Source organism: Danaus plexippus, chromosome 27 (genome assembly GCF_018135715.1).
Source record: "Danaus plexippus chromosome 27, MEX_DaPlex, whole genome shotgun sequence".
Taxonomy (NCBI): domain Eukaryota; kingdom Metazoa; phylum Arthropoda; class Insecta; order Lepidoptera; family Nymphalidae; genus Danaus; species Danaus plexippus.
The window spans coordinates 3,958,219-3,980,444 of record NC_083555.1 but is presented as its reverse complement, the minus strand read 5'-3'; the positions used below and the strand labels follow the sequence as shown (position 1 = coordinate 3,980,444).

Below are 22,226 nucleotides of genomic sequence, written 5' to 3'. Positions count from 1 at the left end.
ATTAACAATATACATACGATTCGTCCATTTATACTCCATTTAGAAATATTCAGTTTTGGCGGGATCGTCAACAGATTATAAAATGTCAATAAAAATTTCCACACAGATAACAATAAATAAAAATAAATATAGAAATATAAAAAACGTTTATTGTATGTTTGGCAACGTATTGAGCAAATCGTGTCGTAATATACGGAAGAAGCGTTAGGAAGCGTTCGAAATAAAACTTGAATGAGTGAACTTCAGACAGAGACGTTGTCAGAATTTTATTAAAACACATATTTACAATGTTCTCTTCGCCACAAACGGCAGTTCGTTAGACGGCCATTTTGTTCAACAATTTATTTCAGCTTCACCGAACTCCCCGCCGCCGCTACCCTGTCTTTTGACGTTTTTGCCGTTGATGGCCACTTCGGAGTAGTTTTTGTTTTTCTGGTTGTTGATGACGTTCTGGGCGTTGCTGCCGGAGCTGGAGGAGGCGTTGTCGCTGTCCGCGTACGGGAGTTCCGTGAGAGGTCCGTTCAGTAAGCTGGCTGCCGAACTCGACTGTTTCAGCTTGCCCTTCTCCTCTTTGTCCTCGGGTTCGCCGGGAGACTGGAGATCGTGTATGACGGCCTTCTTGGGGTCTATCTGGATGGTTTTCACTTCTGATATCTTATTGGGGGTGACGACGTTTATATACGGCGGGAGGACCTTCATCGTGTTCATCGTGGTGAGGTTCACTGAGCCGCTGTTCTTCTTCAAGGCGTTCAGGTTTTGCTCTAACTGGGCCGCGTCCAGACAGAACGGCCTAGGTTTCGGAATGGTGGGTGCGTCTCTATTCCAGGCGTTTATGCGCGGCGGGTCGGGGGATGCTATAGGTGCAGATTTCTTTTCTGGTATCAAATGCGTTTTGTTCGTCTTGTCTATGACATTGGTTGACTCTATGGCTATCGACAGAGCGTTTTCTGGAGGTTTGGGTGAAGTTGGTGTTATACTTATCAGTTTCTCGACCTGTGGAAATATAGACTTCATTTAGAGTAGGATATTACATAAAAAATTATATCAATAATAATATCATCAAGATATGCAATATATTATAATATGTAAATAAAGAAATAAACATATATATATATTTCTTTATTTACGTCTATTATAACTATACGACAGGTATACTCATTAGTAATTTTATGTGATCAGCTATATCTAGTTGTTACTCATAAAATAAACACCTGATGTCATGAACCTACCACACTACATTGGTATTTGAGCAAAGTATTCAATCGGATCATACTTACCACGCAACCATTCTGTTGTTGGAAAAAATTAAATAAATAATAAAAATAATATATGTACTTAAATAATAACTATAGGATTATACTACAAATAATGGATTATATGTGGATTAGGATTTGATACCACGGACACGGGTCTTATAAAATGGTATTTCCTTTATAGCGTAAGCCCATTATGTTGACAACATTGATGGCAAATTGAATGTTTTAAAGGATTCAATGGTCCTTTAGTGCTGGGTACAGATGAGTGTATTTACCGTGGGTTCGGGTTCGATGCTCGGCGGCGTTTTGGTCTCCGTGAACGAGGTCTCCCACACGGCGGGTTTATCTTCCGGCGACTCTGCGACCTCTATAGGACCCTCTAACGAACTTAATAACCTGTAGGATATTGGACAGTATTGGATTTTGGGGATTTCTTTGGAGACTCCTGATAAGACTTTGGATATGGAGAAAGAACTGCGATTTATTTGTAGCTTGTGGAATATTAAATTGTAATTTTAAACTGTAATAACAAGTCTATAAATAGTTAGAATTTATTAAGTGATTTCGGTTCATTAATATTATGAAGTGTAGTTCGTTTGGTGGATTTAAAGTACCCTTGAAGAAGCCAACATAACAATCAAACCTATCAGTGGAATCAGACTGCTGAAACTTTGTATTGCTCTTTGTCTCGGCGGCGGAAGCATTTGAGGCGTCGCGTTTTCCGTTCGCGTTCAACGACACCGTTGGAATGTTGCCATATTCTTGTGATGCTGGAATTTGGACAAATTTTATATATAAATCAATCGCTTGTCACAATCCTTGGTCACTTCTCATCATTGAATCGTCTCTTTTTGATATATTGCTGTTATTATCAGGATATTTTTGGTGGTTTTTATGTCATGTCTCATTAAATACCTTTCAGAAGAGGTTGATATTGTGAATCCTCCATTCCTGGCCTCTCCGCCGCCGTTAGCGTTTTGCTATGAGGTACCAAGTGATCCGTTGAGCTAAAATATTATCAAATATGAATCTACCTTGAAAACTTCAGTGATTTTAATATTTATTTAATGAAGTGGTTGTCTGTGGTGTATTTTATATAATTATCAATTTGTTTTTATTTAATCAACGTTTAATATTTCGCTATTTAATCTGGTCTTTTTTTTCTCTTAATTTTATATTTTTCGAGCTTTATCATGGTTATTTATAAAATAATAGTTGGGGAACTATAGGCATGCCTTCTCTCGTCTAGTGAGCTGTTGTCTTGTTAATTTCTGTGAGGACTTCTAAATTTTCCTTTGTAATTTATTTATTACGATACGATACGATCGATGATTACGATAATAGTTCTTTCATTATTGAAATAAATTATTAGTTATTGGATAAAAATATATATTTAAAAATCGTACTGAGAGTATTTAGATGAGGAAAATTTAGAACAATCCTAGTTACTTTTAAAAAGATGTCGTTTCTGTTTTTCATAATACTAATGTATATTTAATAACATGTCTTTAAAAGCAACAAGGACATAGAACCAATTTGTTATAACAGCATACCAATCATAGGGGTCTTTACATTAACTTATTGGAATAAAATTCAATAAAAAATAAAAATGATTTGTTAAATAGTTGAGGAACGATGGCAGTCATTTTGATTTGATATATTTTTGATATAATCTGTGGCTTTTGATATTGAATTGACTACTGCCAGCCTTCCGGGATTGTTACCTAGCGTTCGCCGGCTGGTCCTGAGGCGACAGCGGCACGAGATAGTCCCCCGCGGAGCGCTGCCAACACAGCGAGGTAAGCGCACAGGGAGATCAACATTACAATTAACACACCACAAACAAAACCTCTTAATTCATTTGGACCAGAATTAATACAATCGATTCTCTGTATAATATCTCTGTATATTAACGCTCGATAATCCTATATACTGTGATGGCGCGCAGTATTTATTTGTCACAAGCGCCTTCACATATCCAACGTGGCTGTGTTCTAGTCATGTTAAAATCTCCCCGAGCATAGCCGCTTGATGTCTAAGCGTGCATTGGACTAGATTTTATAATAATAGATGAAACTTTATAAAACCCAGTCTAGAAGGGAATAGGTAAAAGAAATTAAAGGTAAATATTTCCGCTATAGCTACTAGGCAAGTAGACACTGGAAATAAAGAGAGACTCCTTGAAATGTCACGCGAGTGATGTTTCGGAAGAAACGAGTCTTCATGCAATTTCAATGAATCTCCGTCTAGCTACGGGGTCTAGGGCTAGGAAGACGTCTCATTCCAGGGTTGGGGTTAATGTTCAGATATAATGGAAAATGGTATCATGCAGACAAGCGCGGGCTAACATCGATCGTATACAAAATAAGAAAAGAATCCAGTTACTTGCTTCTAGTAGCCAGAGCGAAAATGTGTGGAAAGAAAACAACATTTACTGATTAGTACATTTTATATGATGTTATTTATGTCTTTGTTGGTTCAGACTTTTCTTGTTTATGACGTGTCAGTGTTCTGTGTGATCGGTTTTGTTTTTCGACACGGCTTTTTTTAACAAAAAATATCAAAGTTCATTGCATTTCAGAAATTATTTTTTAAATTATACGACTTTAATTATAATTGAATTCAATATATCACGTCTTGAGAAGTAAATAATAAAAAAAAAGTCATTAATATAAGAATTCTGTGTAGGTATCGTATAAATCCTACTATTTCTTAATCACCTAACAAGGTCACTCCAATGTCACCAAACTAAAGGTCAAAGGTTAATTTCTCTGTACTAAGTTATTCCTGCATATTATGTCATAAATCTCATACCTGGGGGCCGTTCGCTTCCGGAGCCTCAGACAATGACAACAACGAACGCAGCATCGGCAATGGCGCGTTTGTGATTTCCGGATCCTGTACGTAGGAAATGTCATGTCAATGTCATGATTGCGGGTAGATTAAGTTTTGTTAAACTTTCCTCTTATTATGAGTTTGTATCGTCAAACTATGTACATACGGAGAGTTTAGAATTTAATAATTTTTAAAAACTCACATGATTGTATTAATATATATACGAAATTAATAAGTATGGATGGTTAAAATTATCAGGTGTCACCTAAACAAAGAGTGTCGGTTGGTATAAATAGAGGTGAGGGTACAGATTAAGGACATTCTCGATCGAAACGTTGCAGGGGTGGATTTCTTCGGAATAAGGGATTCTTCAAACTGTTTACGAGGTTACCTTCAATAGCCTGAGACCCTGATGGTAACCAAGAACAAAGGCATTCGTGAAATCAGTAACGGTGACGTCACTCTTTTTAAAAACAACGCGGTAGTAATTCAAAATACATTACAGGTTAACCGGAAACTGACAGGTTCCGACGATACAGATTCATAGTTGAGGCGGTGTTTCTTATTAACCTAAGACTGCATTATTGAGATAACTATAATAAAAGTAATTTATTGCGCACGTATGAACGTTGGGAAAAAAATGTATTAATTCTTTAAAAATTTACGAAACATTTAAGAAACCGCTGTGAACACGTGTGATAATTTCTGAATAAAAAAAAGTTATACAACTTTCCTTTAGTCATGAATGTGTAGATACTTTGCTATGAAACTTAAAAGGCACTTATTTATTGTTCGAGAGACAGTTTCAGATTTATTGTTCAACGTTCGGCGTTACTTCAAACTTTATAATTTTCAAACACAAGTCGATACTTAAATGTTGCCATTACAACATTACAATTGTTCAGTATTATTATTAATTATGATCAACCATAAGAATAATTGTTAGGATTATAGTATGTTATAATTAGTTCAGCACAGAGGGCGCCACTTGTGACTATATTTATATATAATAATTATATACCTGTAAATATCTCTGGAGCCTGTCGAACATCTGTGCGAAGGAGGGTCGCTCGGAGGGGGCGGGGTTCCAACACTCACACATTAAACGATAAATTTCAGGAGGACAGCCTAAAGGAGAAATTAGTGTTGTATTCAACATACAAGAAACTATAACATCACGCGTGATGACAATAAACCGAAATACTATGTAAGCTTTGAAAAAGGTTTAGTAAAAATAACATTCAATAACTCTCATTATCACTTTCCATTGCTTTAACTGGTATAAGTCATTTAATTGAAGTAATATTTTCTGATAACTACGCGGTTTTAATTATTTTAACTACATACTAGCGACGTTTCGGTTACTTTGCAGCAACCGTGATCACGGAGACGAGATGTGAATGGTCGTATTTGTCATCTTATATGTAATTATTGGTGATATACAGGATGTATGATCAGTATCGATCCTCATTATGTTTCGGGCGTATCGCTAAGTTTCAGTGATTTAGATAATATTCAATTGATAAAACAATTTAATTAAGCTGCATAGTAAAAACAGTATTAGTAAAGAAACGTTCTAAATTTTAATCCAAAATATAACTTAATGATATCCCATTCAAAATGGTAACTAAGGTTTTTAAGAGAATCAGTTGGGACCATCACATCGTCTAAATAGTCTAGTAAGGCGTATTAGTAATTATCTTATACAGGTAGCTCACCGTGGGGCCTTTCTAATCTCCCTCCTCCAGAAACCATTTGCATGACCTCCCTGTTAGAGCAGCCGGTGTACGGCATGATGCCGAGGGAAAACACCTCCCACAACAACACACCATACGACCTGGTGGAATGCTTCTGTTAAATCCACAGCTTGGCGAAGTGATTCTCGCAACGTTTGTACTAATTTATTTGATATGTATTTAAAATCATGTGATATTCAATATCATCGACTCGAATATTAACAGACATATGTATATACATACCATATGGTAGAAGTAGCCAATTTGTTATTAATATTGGATCACACACAAGACTTTCCAATTTTATTTATAGGCTTTCGTAGATGTTCTTGACATAGACATATTAAAATATTGACCAAACATAAGATAGTTTTTGTTTCAGACATAAATTAGGACATGTTGAACTAGTTTTTAATTTTACGTACCAAACATCAGTCTTGACGGTGAATATTCCATCTATGTACGCTTCGGGCGGCATCCATTTAATGGGCAGCATAGCTTTGCCTCCCTTCTTGTAGTAATCAGAGCGGTATATGTCTCTTGCCATACCGAAATCAGCTATCTTGACCACCCTCCCCGGACCGCGAGACGTGAGGAGGCAATTACGAGCGGCTATATCCCTGGATGAAACCAAAGTCTTCAATCATTGCGACAGGTAATAGAATATTTGTAGTGCATCTGAGATTTATATGTTGGCAAAAACGCTAGTATGAGTAAATCTTTGGTGGGTTGTAGAAAAATATGACTTAATCAGACTGTTATGAGAACATTACCTTAACTCGTTTAGGATTTTCATCAAGAATTCATTATTAATGTTACCTGTGCACGAATCGTTTGGCCTCCAAATATTTGCATCCTTTACAGACATCGAGTGCGCATAGAAGAAGGTCTTTCATTGTCAGGGCGCTGGCTCTCTCAGGTCTTGGACGACTCTCCCTGAGGAAGTTCTTCAAATCCCCACCAGCCAGCAGTTCCAATACTATGAACCTGAGTATATAAATATATATATATATTTAAAACATTGGTGTCAATCATAGTATTACTGATAAAAAAATCTTTACTTTAAAACTTAAGCCTTTAAATTAAATAAGTTTTACGATCCCATCATGAAATATACTGTGGTTTGGAAACAGTAACGGAACTATATTTTGGTATAATCAATACTGAAGATACAAAAGAAAGATTTATATTTATATATATTATGAAACGAGACAAAATATTACTTATATGGTGAATATTGTCATTGAGAGATTGAAGAATAAGTTACTACAAATTTTAAAATAATTTTAAGACAGTATTAAGAGTGTGAGGAACAAAAATCTGATAATTATAATATTTTGTGAAACATTCAACAATATACGAAAGAAGGTAGTTCTGGATTACTTTCTGAGAGACCGACATTAAATCCATTCCTACGAAAGTTTTACGGAGTGACCATTAATTGTAAGGAATAGTAGAATGCTTTATCAGCTAAATGTTTTTATATTGATGAGATGTGTATTTACCTCGGATGTCTATCAAAGCAGACGCCGATCAGGTGTACGATATTCGGATGGTTGAATTTAGCCATTATAGCAGCCTCCATAAGGAAATCTGACTCCGCCTGCCCTGTCGACAGCTCCGGTAGAGTTTTCACCGCGACTGGCATCTCTTCGCTCTCACCACCTCTGTGACGGTAGAGACCTTGATAGACCTCGCCGAAAGCACCTTGGCCCAGGGCTCTGTATACACAACGAAATATAAGGAATTTTTGTTGATAATGGAATTTGGTTAAAATCCAATAATAGGTCCATAATACAAGTCGTGTGATATTTCATATCTTTTTTCACTTATAACCATTAAGTGAGAACAGTTCAGAATGGAATATTAAATTTACTTTAATTTTAATTGGCCGTATGTGTATTTTTCGATTTGTTTATATACTTACTTCACCAAAGTTAGACTTTCTCTGGCTACTTTCGGCAAACCCCTGACATCAACCCCTTGTGGCAGAAAACTTTCACTGCCGTAGTGGGGGTTGAAAGCCATACTTAAAGCGTTATCACCACCCGGTGTTGTTCGTAACCTGTGTAACTGTACTTCCTGCTCCAGAAGGCGTTTCTGACGTAGTTCCGCTTCCTTCTTACGTTGATATTTATTGTCTGTGAATGGGTTTTTTTATTTTAGTCTTCAACTTATTCGCATAACAGTAAATTTAAGTAGAAGATCTATCTATTGCCAGAAAAAAAAAACAATCTATAAACATAAATAAGTATATCTATTTTTGAAATGTTTCTTCGGTATTGAAATAAAAGAGATTTTAACATCGTCTGTAACACTTACAGAGGTGGAGACAGACACACAGTATGATGCCGACGGATATGACAACTATGACTCCAAGAAATATAAGAAGACCCCACCACATTTCCGGCCAAGCTTTTTCCACTGCAACAAAAAATATTATTTTCATACCTTCGCTTCGATAGTTGTTCCAAAACTTTATTAACTTCCGAAAACAAAAAATAGGTTTTAAAATGATAACTTTCTTTGGAAACTAGAAAATATATATATTTATACAACTTCAAAATTAATATTCGTCACTGTAAACGAAACAAATCTACTAATTGTTAAAAATAAATCATTAACTGACGTGTTTCTTTAACACTTAGATGTTTCATTTAAATAAATACTATTGACTCCAAAAATAAAAAAATACTATTCTATTTAAGGTTAAATAAGTATTTAATAAAAAACTAGGTAATTAGTAGGAAATAAATTCAGGTGATCCTGATATTCCATGTTTTTAGAGAGATAGCCTAATTCCTGTAGAGTTACATCTTTTAATTCTTTCAAAATTAATAACTAGACTAAGAAAAAAACATAAATTTTAAGTAAAAGATGAGAATGTCAAATGGACTTGTGATAGTTGAATTAAATGCAGCCAAGTAGAGATGGTTTTATATTGTTTCAAGTAAGTTAAATAGAGAAATAAATATCAAAAAAAAAAAATGCGTGGAGTCCCTCCGTGAAGAAGTGAAACATCTGAATATGGAAATGAAAATAGGAGGCGGTAGAAACCAATTTTTGGTGAACTCATAGTGTTTGTTTAAGACAAACTTTATTCACATTGCTCACTATTCACTATCGACCACCGTTACTCTCTCCGTCTCCTTCTCTCCCCCCTCCCGGGAGCGTTGAACGTTTAACGCAACCTTCTTGGAAGGCTTCGGAAGTTTCACTACAGAAATAACAGGTAGTTTGTGCGTTCACGTGTTCGTAATACTCACAGACACACTTGGTGGGATCTCCGTGGTCAGTCCGCCAAGCCGCGGGACAATAACAGCGCACATTAGCGCGCTGTTCGTCCAACGCCACGCAGCGATAGTTGCAGCCACATTTCTGTATAGATCATCATTCAAAAATGTTGACCAAAATGTCTAATGAATTCTCGTGATTTGTTAAAAAGCATTTGACGCTGTAATCCACTTGGTAAGATGATCATTATCATAAGGACTGTTATAGATTTTTATATTTACAACATAGTTGACAAACATGATTGTTTACAAATACATTTTTATTCTCATTATGATTTTTGGAAGAAATCTCGAGAAAATTATGTGTGGTGTACCGCAAGGAACGTCTTGGAACCATTACTTTGTTTTGATATTTTTTTTATACTTATATTACTTTTATGCTATTACAAAATTATATTTTCATACATTAACGATACTACATTATTTAAATCCAAAGATAATATAATATAAAAATGGTGTAATATGCTTAGTGATTACTTGGGCATATAATAAAGGGTATTTCAAGAAGTTACGTATGAGCGTACATGTATAGCTGGTATGATGACCACCTCCCCCGGGCCGGTGCGAGGGGCCATGGTGACGTCACCGAACTCTCGCACCCCACGAGTGACGTCAACAAACGACCACCCCCCACCACCGTGCTGACCCTCGCCCTCGTTGGTATTACCACCTGAGAACAAAGCACATACCTGGTGATGATGACAGAATTCGGTGATTTGTCACATGATGAGTGCATGGTATATTTTTTTGGCTATTTAAATCAATTTCTGCATATAGTTATATTTTTTAGTACAATTGATAATATACTCGTATGACATAATGAAGCAGTTGATTAAAAAAAAAGATTTCTTTTGACCGAAATCTATTTTGCATATATAATATTTGATAAAAATACTCACCAACCCATCCCCCTCCACCTCCCCCCCTAAGACAGCCACCCCCTCCCCCTCCGAAGCCACCATGGGCCCCACCGGTACAAGCGAGGCCCCCAACCCCACCTTCTCTAAAAGCAGATCCTCTGACGAGTTCAAAGCCAGGAGTTATGGGCCCCGAACGAGAGATCCACCCACCACCAGCACCTGAACCACAACAATCATGGAATATACATCAAGATTCGAAATGACAAGTATTTTTTATTACTTCCAGGATATTAAACTAACAGAATATATTAAAAAATATATATCTTCACAAATGATTTTTATTTTGTTATTAACTTTAACACCCTAAAGACAAAATTCCACTACCTTTTCGGTTCTTTCAGCAAAGTTCTTTGATATTAATAAAATAACTGAACATATAATTATCACATTATTTTTTTCTATGATCAGAATCAAATGAATGAGCTATGAAATTTTTTTTGGTCTTCAAGATTTAGGTTCTAAACAAGCAAGCAATATTATGTAACGTAACTTACCGGAAGTGCGGCCCGGTTGGCCATACATATATCCGGATTCCGGGGTCGTGTTTGTTCTCCCCCGAGCGTGTTGTGAACCGTCGTCCTTGAACACTCCCACAGACAATCCCCCACCACCTCCCCCCACCAACAATGGGATCGGCTGGCCTTCTCTATCCATCTATTAGCAAAATAATGAGATCTAAGACTTTCGCGAGTATTCATTTAAATAAAATTAATATTTCTCGGATTACTAGGCGTATTTTATAATTTTTTAAAATTAAATACTCCCGACATTTGTAAAGACAGGTACATACAGAGAGTAATCCGCGAGTCTATTGAAATTAAAAAAAACATCGCAATTTCAATAGAAAAGATGGCTGGAATCTATCCCACACCTAGGACCCCCTCCTCAAAAATATTAAATCCAATGGCTGTGACCACATAGTAGGACCTCGTGATACTGTAAGCGCATTCTGCCGGCATCCAGAGCGGAACGCAAGAAAATTAAGAAATCGATGGCGGTAGATGATAAATAACAGGACCGACTGACAGGCATTCACACCTCGTCTGCCCGTGATCACAATTGCTGCAAAGTAACCGCAACGTCGGGAGTATGTAGTTTTTTAAAATAATAATATATGCGTAGTAATCCGAAAAATATTAGTTTCATCTATTATCGAAATAGTCTCCAATAAAAATCTTGGCAAATACTAAAGTGTACAGACATCTAGCGACATTTAATAGGTTTTTTTTGGTGATTGTATCTAGCACAAGAAAATTCTTGACTAACAGAAGTAGTGCCAAAGAAAATGAAGTAATTCTAAATATTAAGATAGCGTGTTTATTTGGTCCCATCTATCGATATGACAGATTCTTTGATTGAAGTGTTTTTTTATTATATATGTCATGTTCACCAGGAACACGTATGTAGCCCCTCCTCCCCCTCCGCCGCCGTCGTTGACGTGAGTGTTCCGTATCTCGTGGGTCTTGCTGGTGAACACCTGTGTGGTTTCGTTCGCCCTTCTGGAGCATTCCTGGCTCTCTTGAGCTGATAGAGTCTGGAATTATATGGTTATATTATGATTTGGATTCACTCGATGAAGACGATTGATCATAAAATGACGTCACCATCAAGCGATGGCTGATTTTTTTTTTGGTAATATAAAGTCATAATGTTATGGAAGTTTAGGTTAATAACGAAATTTTGATAACTTTTTGAGTCGATTTTTTTGGGAGGGTTGATCCTACCGGTGACACAAATTCATTTTATTTACTTATTAGCACTAGCGGTTATTGAACACTATAAGTATAAGGCATATGGACCAATCTTTTACCGGATATATAATATTTTTTTGGCATCACCAAAAATTCACTACCCTCACCTTCTTGCAGGCGTTCATTCCTTGCTGTCCGATCATCATGTACACCTTCTCTCCCCGGTGCAGCTCGAACAGTCCCCTGGCAGACGAGCCGTGAGACACGCCCGCCCACATCGAGCCTAACCCGCCCGAAGCTCCCGTAGCTATGATACTGACGGAAACATTTGGATAACATTCACTACAACCGATCACAAAGAGAGTACTTATTCCACCGATAATTGTATATTTACTCTCGGTATTCCTAATACTTATTGGCTGTATAATGACGTCATGATATCTGATAATTTCCTAACGAGCTTTTGTCTATTCAGTACTTTTATAAAAGCAACAGACTAGAATGACGGTTCATCTATGGAGGGAAATAATAATGAAAGATTTTTTTTATTATTATGCTTTTGTACATTAAAAGTATTAAAAAATATATCGCGTTAGTTGAGCGTCAGAAAAACGATAAAGATATTAATTAGCAAACAGCAATCTATTACCAATCTCATCTATTTTATCAGTTTTTTAAAGCGCTTTTCCTATGACAAATATGTTAACATTTTTGTTTGTTGAAATTGGGGTGATGAATTTGGGTTCCTGCACACTAGAACACTAAACACCAGGCCATTGTTTTTTACATCAGATTTTTAAGTTAATAAAGATTAAATACTCTTTCTTCGTGAATTCTCGTAGATGTTTTATATACATATGTTTTAAAATTTTCCATACAAGAACATCATCTATATACTCACGTGTAGAGACCCTCGTTGGGAACCTCCCACACTTGAACTCCTCTCATCCCCGGAGTGTTCAGGACGAGGACCCCTCCATCAATATCTGTGTAGGAGGCGTCACACTGGTCCTGTTGAGGACCAAAACGACCTGTCGCATTGCAAGTCGAGAAGCGATACACTGGAAGATAAGATGTTCTGATTCTGACACTGTTTGGACTGGTTCCATAAGGCTCTAGACTGATTGGCTTTATCAGATATGTTAGATCGAGTTATCCAAGCTTATAAAGTTATGTAAGTACTTTCGATCAAGATCAGTTTTGTTTGTGAAGGTAGTTGTCAAAGCCCAAAGAATTGGTAAAATTTACTTATCACAGTATAGTGTCCTAATACATGTTGTACTATAAGATTCTTCTTTTATGATATGCCTGATAGATCACATTCGGTGAACGAGACTATGATTTCTTGTTCAAAATTATCAAATGTCTATGTTTTATGGCGTATTGGACAAAATCATAATACCTTTACATCCATCTCATTCCCATAATTTGATTGTTTTGAGGAAGGATTATCATCAAAATCTGTCCAGTTTCTGTTGAGGAATGTAATAAGAACTCACTAGTGGCGTCCACGAAGTCCGGATGCGGCGTCGTTTTCTCGTCGAATATGGGATCGTAGTAATTATAGTCTCCGAGTTCTGTTGCGTTTATGTTAAAACCGAAACATTCTGGAGCCATCGAGAAGTCGTCGATGGCGGAGTCCGAGTAAATCCGCATGCCCATACGAGTTTTGAAAAGGAAATAGTATCTGAAACAAATTCGGCTCTTAGATTGTAATTTTTAGGGGAGAACATTAATTCAAAAAATATTAACTTCCATTCTATTTCATAAAGCATTTGAAATAATCTGAAATTCTTGGGTAATGTCATCCATATAAATTATGTAGCTAAGAAGGGAATAAGTAACTCACACACAAAGTTTCGCGTTTAAACGTTCGCGGTTATATTAAACTACGAGAGAAAAATTAGAAAGTGTCCCATTGACCTAGTTTAAGGGTCACTAATAGAAGCGAATATGGATCTATGGAGTTAGGTCGTATTATAATTAGACAGAGCTAGAAACTGAGGTGAAAAATGCACTTCGGAGGGAATAAAACACAGATAATATCGTTTTGACTTCAAAGGAGACATTAAATATAAATGTATAAATCAACATCATCAGACAAATCGTCAAAGAACACGCTGTATATTAATATTATGACCAAATCAAATAGTTTTTATATCTTAATTTCCTTTCAGCCGCCTACCTTCTTGTGATGTTGGGCAGGAATATTCCCGCCCTGAACCAGTTCTCGCCTTTGTCCTTGGTGGAGAACCAGAGAGACGTGGTAATGTTACCTCTCGGAGTCAGCTCCACCACGTCCACACTCAAAGAACCATAGTTCCTCCCATTTTGTTGATAGTAGAACCTTATCTGTTATGGAAGGTCAATTTTGAATGGGTCAATTAAACTGGTCCCAAAAACTTCACTGAGTTTTTTCTACAACTTCCTCTATACTCCATCGTAATTTTAAATAAATTTTGTTTAGTTCTAAATATTAAACAGGATTAAGAGGAATTTATATAATCTTAATAAGTTCTCAAAGGAAAATGGTTTTAAATTGCTAAAAAAGTTTCCTCTATAACTCACCATACAACAATTATAGTATCTGGAGCTGATGTCCCCGTGGACTTTGGGGGGCGGGTTGAATATGACGGTCTTCATGACAGCCGTCGACGCGAAATCTGCTCTTTCTTTGTTAGGTCCTGTGACATTCATGTTCACGAAGAAGTAATAACCCACGCAGGCGTGGGAGTGGTTCATGTGAGCTGGTGACAATGGTACCATGGGGTTGGCGGTGGTGAAAGCGGTAGGCGGACCACAGGTATGGTCGTAGTTTGGGCCAGTCTTATCCGTGGGCGTGGGCCCGCTATGCCGAGACCACTTTAGGATGCGCCTGAAATATCACTTTACCAGCATCTGTTTCATGGAATATAAAAGATAATGAAGAATATACTTACTGTGGCACATTTTCAAAACCACAGTTGTCCTGTTCGAAGTTACAATACGATCCATATGGCATTTTATCTGAAAATATAATTTGTGATACAATTTTCGCTGTTTTTATTTTTGGGTAGGGATTTTTTCCCTGTCCCTGGTCATACGCACCACAATTTTGATTTTCATCGCTGTTGTCATCACAGTCCCTCACCAAGTCGCAGACTCGCTGCAGCTTGATGCACGACTCCTTCTACAAAATATAGCTTGTAAGATGCTGTTGCTATCGCATTAGTAATAGAAAAAATATATTAGAAACTAGACTTAACATATGACGTATTCTAGACACTAATGTTTTTAATATTTTCGTTAAAAATTCTTATGATATCGTGGGAATTACCAAAAATTATCTTGAACCCTGATTATCATTGAAATCACCTCAGTTAAACTAAACCGTGACTTAAATAACATGCGCAGCAATCTAAGATAGATGCTCTAAAATTAAATTTAAAATATATTTACTTGAATAAAAGCTTGCTCTTGATTTCTCATTTCATCTGTATTTCACCTCAAAATGAGTAATTAAAGAGCAAACTGGCGATTTAGACGAACTGATAATACTTACATTCATTATTTTGCACTTTAGCTGACCAGTCTGGCATTCCCCATTAAAGACGGGAGGCTCAGGGAGGCAATCCACCATTCGGATGTTGTCCAGGGCTATGTGTGGCAAGGTCTGCGTCAGGTTTACAAAACTTGGACGGGTTATTTCTACTATGATACGCACTTCCTGCTGAACCCTCCCTATTATAAAGCGCATTGGATTCCATCTGTTGAAGCAAATCGTTCGATATATTTTTCCTGCAAAAACGGTCTTCGGACAATGGTTTCTATGACTTACACTTCGAAGTTGTTGCCGGCCACTTCCTGCAGGATCCATTGCACCTCCGACATGGTGGACTCGGAGACCAAACGGATGCTGGCGTTCTGCATTTTGCTCTGATGTAACCGTGCCTCGAACTGAGAGGTTAAATATTACGAGTTAAGCTCCTGGATGGTCTTGAACTTTTTTAAACTTATAAACTGTGATGCTATACTGACTAATCGATCAATTGATTATCTGATCATCGACAGAATATAATGAGGTTTAATTTCTTAAATAACTAGATTTTAATGTGAAATACCTCTGTTTGAAACATTGATAAGACAAAATATAATCTGTCTTCCAATGATATACAGCTAAAACTTCAATGGCTTTCTGAATCACAAACTTTTTAACAATTAGAAACTGCCATTTCTGTGCTAACCGTACCTTGCAAAACTCCCACAATCCCCTGAATGGTGGTGACTTAATCACCATGTTCTCCATCGTAGGATCCACTGGGAGGTAGAGGAAATGTCCTGAAAGGAATCACCACAATGAGAACAGAAAATTTCTATGATGACTGCGTCAAGTGATCTGGTTTTCAAAATTTCTATATCTAATTTCAATAGCTATTGAATGTTGTACCTTCTTCCTAAATGCTATACTATATGTGATATCTTTTAAAATAAAACCTCAATAATGACGATTTTACTCAATTCACAAATAGATCCTTATAAGCCTTTTTCCTATTCATTGATAAGTCCACGGATTCTTAAACAAAATAAATACTATTCTTCCCATCATATCACGAGACGTCTGATGGAATATTTGGTAATGTTTAATTTCATTTAGGCCCTACAGGAATTAATAAATCTCATCATTACATGTACGAGCGTTCAGTAATTATATTTTGACAAAAAAATATAACAGATGAGTTAGGGCGATCATACCGTATCCTTAGTTCGTTCGTTCATTCTCATTCTAAATCTTATAGTATTAAAGTAAGTCATTGATTGGAATTGAGAAACGGGGAACGCTTCGTGTGTAGTTTGACAATGCAAACTTGCGTTGTACATACAGGACTTATGCGATTCGTTCGCTTAATACTTGGAGGTTATATATTTTTTCTTCCTCTATTAATATCGCATTGGTGTAAAAAATAATACAGTTTTAAATTTTGATATGAGTACATTAAGAGCATCGTGTAACGAAACGCAAAGTAACCATTTACTGATGCCCTCGATTTGAGACGTCATGAAACAAAAACTTGTCATCTTTGCCAGCTGAATGTTGACCTATTCGATAATTATATTAACATAAAATTTATTTATACTTTTTTTTTATAAATATTTTACATCCAAACATTTTCTTTACTATAAAGAGTAATATAATGTATATGAATTTAAATACAATGGTCTAAAACAGAAACGAAATAAACAAATAAGCATATTATCTGTAGTTTTAACTTTGTAAGTATTTAAATTAATGTAGCATGTACGTATAGTTTCAGATACGAAACTCAAGCAAGCACTGCGCATACAAAATACGTGACTATTTTAAGGAAGCGTCGTAGAAGCTATTGCGTTTAAAGACTACTTTGAAAAGTTGCAGTCGGTCGGTATTTTTTATATAAACAATAAAAATTTCAACTTTGATTTTTAAAAATTAAGAGAACGATAGGTTTTTAGAAAAACACTGATTTTTGTGTATAGCTGTAATTTATGAAAACTTTGTCCGCTAGAAAAACGAATGCGTACCTATAATGTATGTATTTAAGAAATGATTTCGATGCTCATATAAATGTGTTCATATAAAAGTTGTAAGTGATTTCGTAAAAGGACGTACGTTTTATTAAAGTAATGAGATAAAACATCGCCCACGGGCAGTCGCACAGCTTTAAATTCATTTGAATAGGAAAATCGCAACATTCATTCAGACAAACAGTGAATAGAAACTATTTTAAGTTGTAATAAGACTACATAGAATATCTTCAGTCCTACCGTCACGAACAGGGTTGAAACCGTCTTAATATAACACCCCATTTTCTTTATCCTTCATATATTTGAAGATGCAATAATAATATTTTGATATCTTATGATAGTTGCCAATATAAATATATAAATACGATGCTGCATAATTTCTTGCAACTAAAAGTCAGAAGTGACAACCCTAAACATTTAAACATGAACACTAGGTATTTATAACAAGTTAATTTTGTACGCTGTCTTGCGGTGACAATTTTTTTATTATTATTTATTAATTCAAAGTTACATCAGGAATTTCGGTTTTAAATAGCAATTCTTAGGACGCAAAAGCTGCCTATCTCACAATCCAGGGAAGCTATAATATATACGTTTATATAAAAATAAGAAAACAATTACGTAATGAAATAAAAACAATAACGGATATATTTACGTATAATATTACAGGAAAATAGGATATGGTTAACCTAAGTTGAACTTGGAAAAAACGAAAGGATAAAAAAACAGTCGTCCATCTATCGAATGTCGTATTACAGCTGGACACAGAGTGGGGAGACTAAAAACCATTTGGGAATTTACCCAAAGCGATTATCATAAACTTGCAATGGGTCGAAACAGCTAATCGTATACATATTATATTTTTTATTGATCATTAATTTAAATGAATTTTATTCTCAATTTTAATAATCGGTCTTAAATATGAATGATTATATTAGGCACTAAAAATAAACATTGACAACGAAATCTATAAATAGCTGTCATGTCTACCATTCACTATTCATTTTTACAACCATTTTCTATTTATTAAGTTGCGAACTAAAAGGTACTTTGAAGACTCTAAGTAAAATAAACTATTCAAGTTTTATAAGTTCTTTTTAAAAAGTTTGAATTGCATTGTTGTCATAATAATAGACTATCCTCTTATTTATTTTTAGAGAAAAAGAAAAACACCCTCTATTTTTATGATCTTTTGAACCATTCTTTAGTTTCCTAACTATTCACATAGTAATATTTCCACAAATTCTTTTAATAAATGCAAAATATCTTGAGGACGTATAGATTTTGATATGCATGTCTGTTACTGTATCACACAAAAACCACAAAAGTGATTTTTATGAAACATAACAGTCGTGTAGCTTAGATATCAGAATAAGACACAGATTATCATTAAAATAGAATTTCCTTGTAGAACAGGGTCCAGGCATAACAGTTGTATTGTGTATCAAGTCTCGTGACACCCGCTACAGATGTCACTGACTGCTAATGAACACATCTATAGTTTTTAAAAACTTATACACATCTCTCTGAGCCTATTTTCAAAGTCACAAAACGTCGCAGGGATTAACTAGTCTTTTATTATAGTACTATTAGTCGGTACAGATGAATGTATGTGTATTTCACGCGAATTTTAATATAAAATTGTATTAATACAATCCATATTAAGTTACTATGTCGTTACCATGAACAATTTGTTTTTTTTTTTAGCACAATGACACTTACAATCATCATTTCAGCTTTGTTATAGATTGTTCCCATCCCTTCTTTTCAATGCTTTAATTATTTTACAATTTTCAGAAAAAGAAAAACTTTTTTTTTATATATAAATCTATCGACAGTAAAAACATATCTAGTTGTGTGGTCGTATGTAACATAATTATAACTTAGAATAATATTATCTAAAAGAAAAGAATAACTACTATACTTATCGGGTTCAAATAACTAACAAACCATCTCACAAATTTAGTTATTACTATAAAAGAAAAGGTAGACACTTTAAAAAATAATTTACACACAAAAAAAAAACATTATTTTTTGGTGAAACAATCATTTTATATATTTAACCGCCATGCCAGGACGGTGGTGCCATCTATTGAGTTCTCTTACGAAACTTCCAATCAATGTTCCTAACTTGCAGTAAATAGGAAGCATTGTATCCAAAACAATTCTACTAGTATTAAATTCCTATAATTATTGTTTTAACATGAAAATATTAAATTTAAATATAATTTCAAATAGAATAAAGGTAGACTATCTCCTAAAAGAGGCCGGTTCAAATCCTGCAAGTGTCGATGTGATTTTCATTTTATGTCAAGATAAAAGCACAGATGTAGGAATAGAGTGCGCTGGCGGAACCTTATTAATTATAAGAATTACGAGAAAAGCCGCGGGCGAAACTAAATATATTATAAACATACTATTTCTGATAAGGCAGTTTCTTTGAATACACAGCGACCATTAGGAAGGTAGGTTTAATAAAATAATGTAAACAGATTTCAATACATGAAAATGTTTGCATTTTATACGAATAAACGAACTTAATGAATACACAGAACGAAATACATCAGCACTTAGAGAGAGTTTCAAGCACCCAGTCCCTGCTATGAGTGAACATGTTCAAACGAAACAATTACTGCTACACTTGAATCACTACATCGATACTGTGTTAGATTTAATAATAATAAACACCAAACTATCCGTGTTAAGTTCGAACGATGAAGTCGTGAGGGTACTCTTCAAAAACTTCCACGTCTATAATATAAAAGTGAAAAAAAGCGTAGCTTTTCGTATTTATAACCGAATATAAACTATTTCAATTCAACTGTTTAGGTAACTTGGTATTATCGGTGATTCGTATTGAAAACGTGATTTATAGTAACGATTTTTTAGAACTTATAACATGTGTATGCCCCTAAAACTTGAGTAAGCTCAAATGTGACGTATATTTGGTGAGACCGTTTATATGAAGCTAAAACCGCTGGCAGGTTGAGAAACGATCATATTTGAATGCATATGGAAAGGTAAAGAAAAGTTTTAATGTATATTTTTTATAAGGTAACATTCCATACCAAACGGGTCGTAAACGAACTTACATCCCTACTTTGTTGTACATTATAGCATAAATGCCAACTCCGAATCAGGAAAAGACCAGCAAAACCGGAAGTACGTTGAGATATATATATAATAGCCTTCGAAAGACATGTCCAAACTAAAACGATAATAGTCTCGATTGTGATAAACGGAAGTCGTGCACATAAATGATTTTAATTTATAACTCATATAATATGAGAGGGGATGTAACAAAACATGTTTGTAACAAATCTGACATTTGTCAAATCAAATGTCAAATGGCGATTATATTATCTGTGGTTTAATTTCAGTGAATAAAATTAAAAAATCGAAAAGAAAGCAAAAGTCGAAGGCGTTGTCGCATGCAATATGAAAGATTAAATTGTTATATAACCAATTATAAAATGGTTTAAATATCGATGGATTGATTATGATTTGAGCAAACAGATATAGATAGAGATGGGAAATAGAACCGACAAAGACAAAGCCGATACTGGCAGAGCTGCCAATGCTCACCTTCTTTATTACCGTCCGCGTCGTGGCTGGGCCCAGAGAACTTTAGACCTCTGGTTGTTTCATTCATTTCCTGTACATCATCAGCTCTCACCACTTTGAAGCCGAGTCCGTGGCTGGAGACCGTCGTATTCCACTGCCACATGCACGTATCTGTTCCATTGTGCTGTTCGAAATCACAGAATACACCAGAAACGTGTGGCAGGTAGCTGTTCTTCAATGTCACGTCATACATTGGAAGTTCGGGTCGGAGGACCTTGAATTTAACGGCCAGCGAATTCGTATCATTATCAGCATATTTCTTCTGGCTGGTGCTGATGGAACCTTCATTGTCATTCATCATATCGTCGTTGGAGTGTCGGTTCAACTGTCTTATCTTGTTAATGTTCTTGTCTCTCCGCCTGTAGCTCCTGTCGCTCGTCCTATTCATCAGGCTGCTCAATTTCTGGAAGGATCCCTTGGCGGGTTCTGGGACCGCAGTCCTGTACCGCTGCTCCTTTTTCGCCGCCATGGCTTTTTGCGTTTTATTCTTCGCTTGAACCTCATCGTTGTAATCGGCGCTGACGATGGCGAGTATGATAGCGAGCAACAACAACTTGTCTAGCGCCATTTGTGATCCTGTGAGATTTTCAGTATTGAGTCGCGTGTGGGCCGCGAGACGCGGTCGATTTTATCCGCCTCGATGGAATATTTAGCATCTTGCAAGATTTTAAACCCTAAATGATTTTGATTCATAACAATCATTCACAGCACCGACAGTTTTTCAAGCGTCTGTTATGTTAAAACGCATTTTCCAGTACACCAAATGATAATACATTTTATTATTCGCAAATGTCACATCCAGCGATCGCCGTGCAGCGAATCTGAAAAATCACTAAATAATGGACGACACTGTACTGAATTATAACGGCTTCAAATCATACGTAGAATATATTATACGATTCACATCACCGCACTTTGCTACACTCGGAGCGTTACATCCGCAATTTTTCAATTTCCAGGGCTAAAATTACGTTTTAAGCGATCCTATATCGAGGTACATACATTACACTCCCGTAGATCGCAACGCCGCAGCGGGGATAAGTGGAACTAACGCCCGTGGACCGAAATAATCATTACTTTCGAGATCTGATCTCAGTCACACTGAGGGAATGCTGCGCAGGTGTCAGCCCGCCTTAGCAGATTCCCGGGTTTTTCGCGCAGGATATCACTGGCAGTTACATTGGTCTACTTACCACCTCTTCTAACGTCAAACGGCGTCGATTGGCTCATTTATGTATTTAAGAGCCACCTATTGGCCGATCTTTAAATTGCCCCTAATACCAGCCAATCTCGACCAGCACCGGATATTGCATGGAGGAAATTTCCTCAG

The 22,226-nt window shown here is 35.9% G+C and overlaps 1 protein-coding gene across 1 annotated transcript; it reads right to left on the bottom strand.

Moving 5' to 3' along the window:
• Positions 1–236: 236 nt before the first annotated feature.
• On the bottom strand, positions 237–22,001 carry LOC116775553 (tyrosine-protein kinase receptor). The gene is made up of 29 exons (XM_061525146.1): positions 20,858–22,001; positions 15,960–16,048; positions 15,549–15,667; positions 15,273–15,477; positions 14,819–14,900; positions 14,671–14,737; positions 14,300–14,606; positions 13,917–14,083; positions 13,231–13,418; positions 12,633–12,792; positions 11,899–12,046; positions 11,431–11,574; positions 10,535–10,694; positions 10,020–10,199; positions 9,645–9,790; positions 9,094–9,205; positions 8,150–8,251; positions 7,755–7,968; positions 7,333–7,548; positions 6,647–6,814; positions 6,253–6,447; positions 5,810–5,928; positions 5,113–5,219; positions 4,071–4,154; positions 2,981–3,039; positions 2,172–2,263; positions 1,900–2,026; positions 1,532–1,652; positions 237–993 (listed from the first exon to the last, which is right to left on the bottom strand). The coding sequence occupies exons 1-29, from the start codon at positions 21,462–21,464 to the stop codon at positions 334–336; spliced, it is 5,145 nt and encodes a 1,714-aa protein (XP_061381130.1). The 5' UTR covers positions 21,465–22,001; the 3' UTR covers positions 237–333.
• Positions 22,002–22,226: the final 225 nt, after the last annotated feature.

What these genes read in the sequence shown, in the direction of transcription:
- LOC116775553 (XM_061525146.1), bottom strand. Translation starts at nt 21,464, where the DNA reads ATGGCGCTAGACAAGTTGTTGTTGCTCGCTATCATACTCGCCATCGTC. An exon ending in GATTGTGGGAGTTTTGCAAG is followed by an intron (nt 15,668 to 15,959) that starts GTACGGTTAGCA and finishes TTAACCTCTCAG; the next exon opens with TTCGAGGCACGGTTACATCA. An exon ending in ATATCAACCTCTTCTGAAAG is followed by an intron (nt 2,027 to 2,171) that starts GTATTTAATGAG and finishes TCCAAATTCCAG; the next exon opens with CATCACAAGAATATGGCAAC.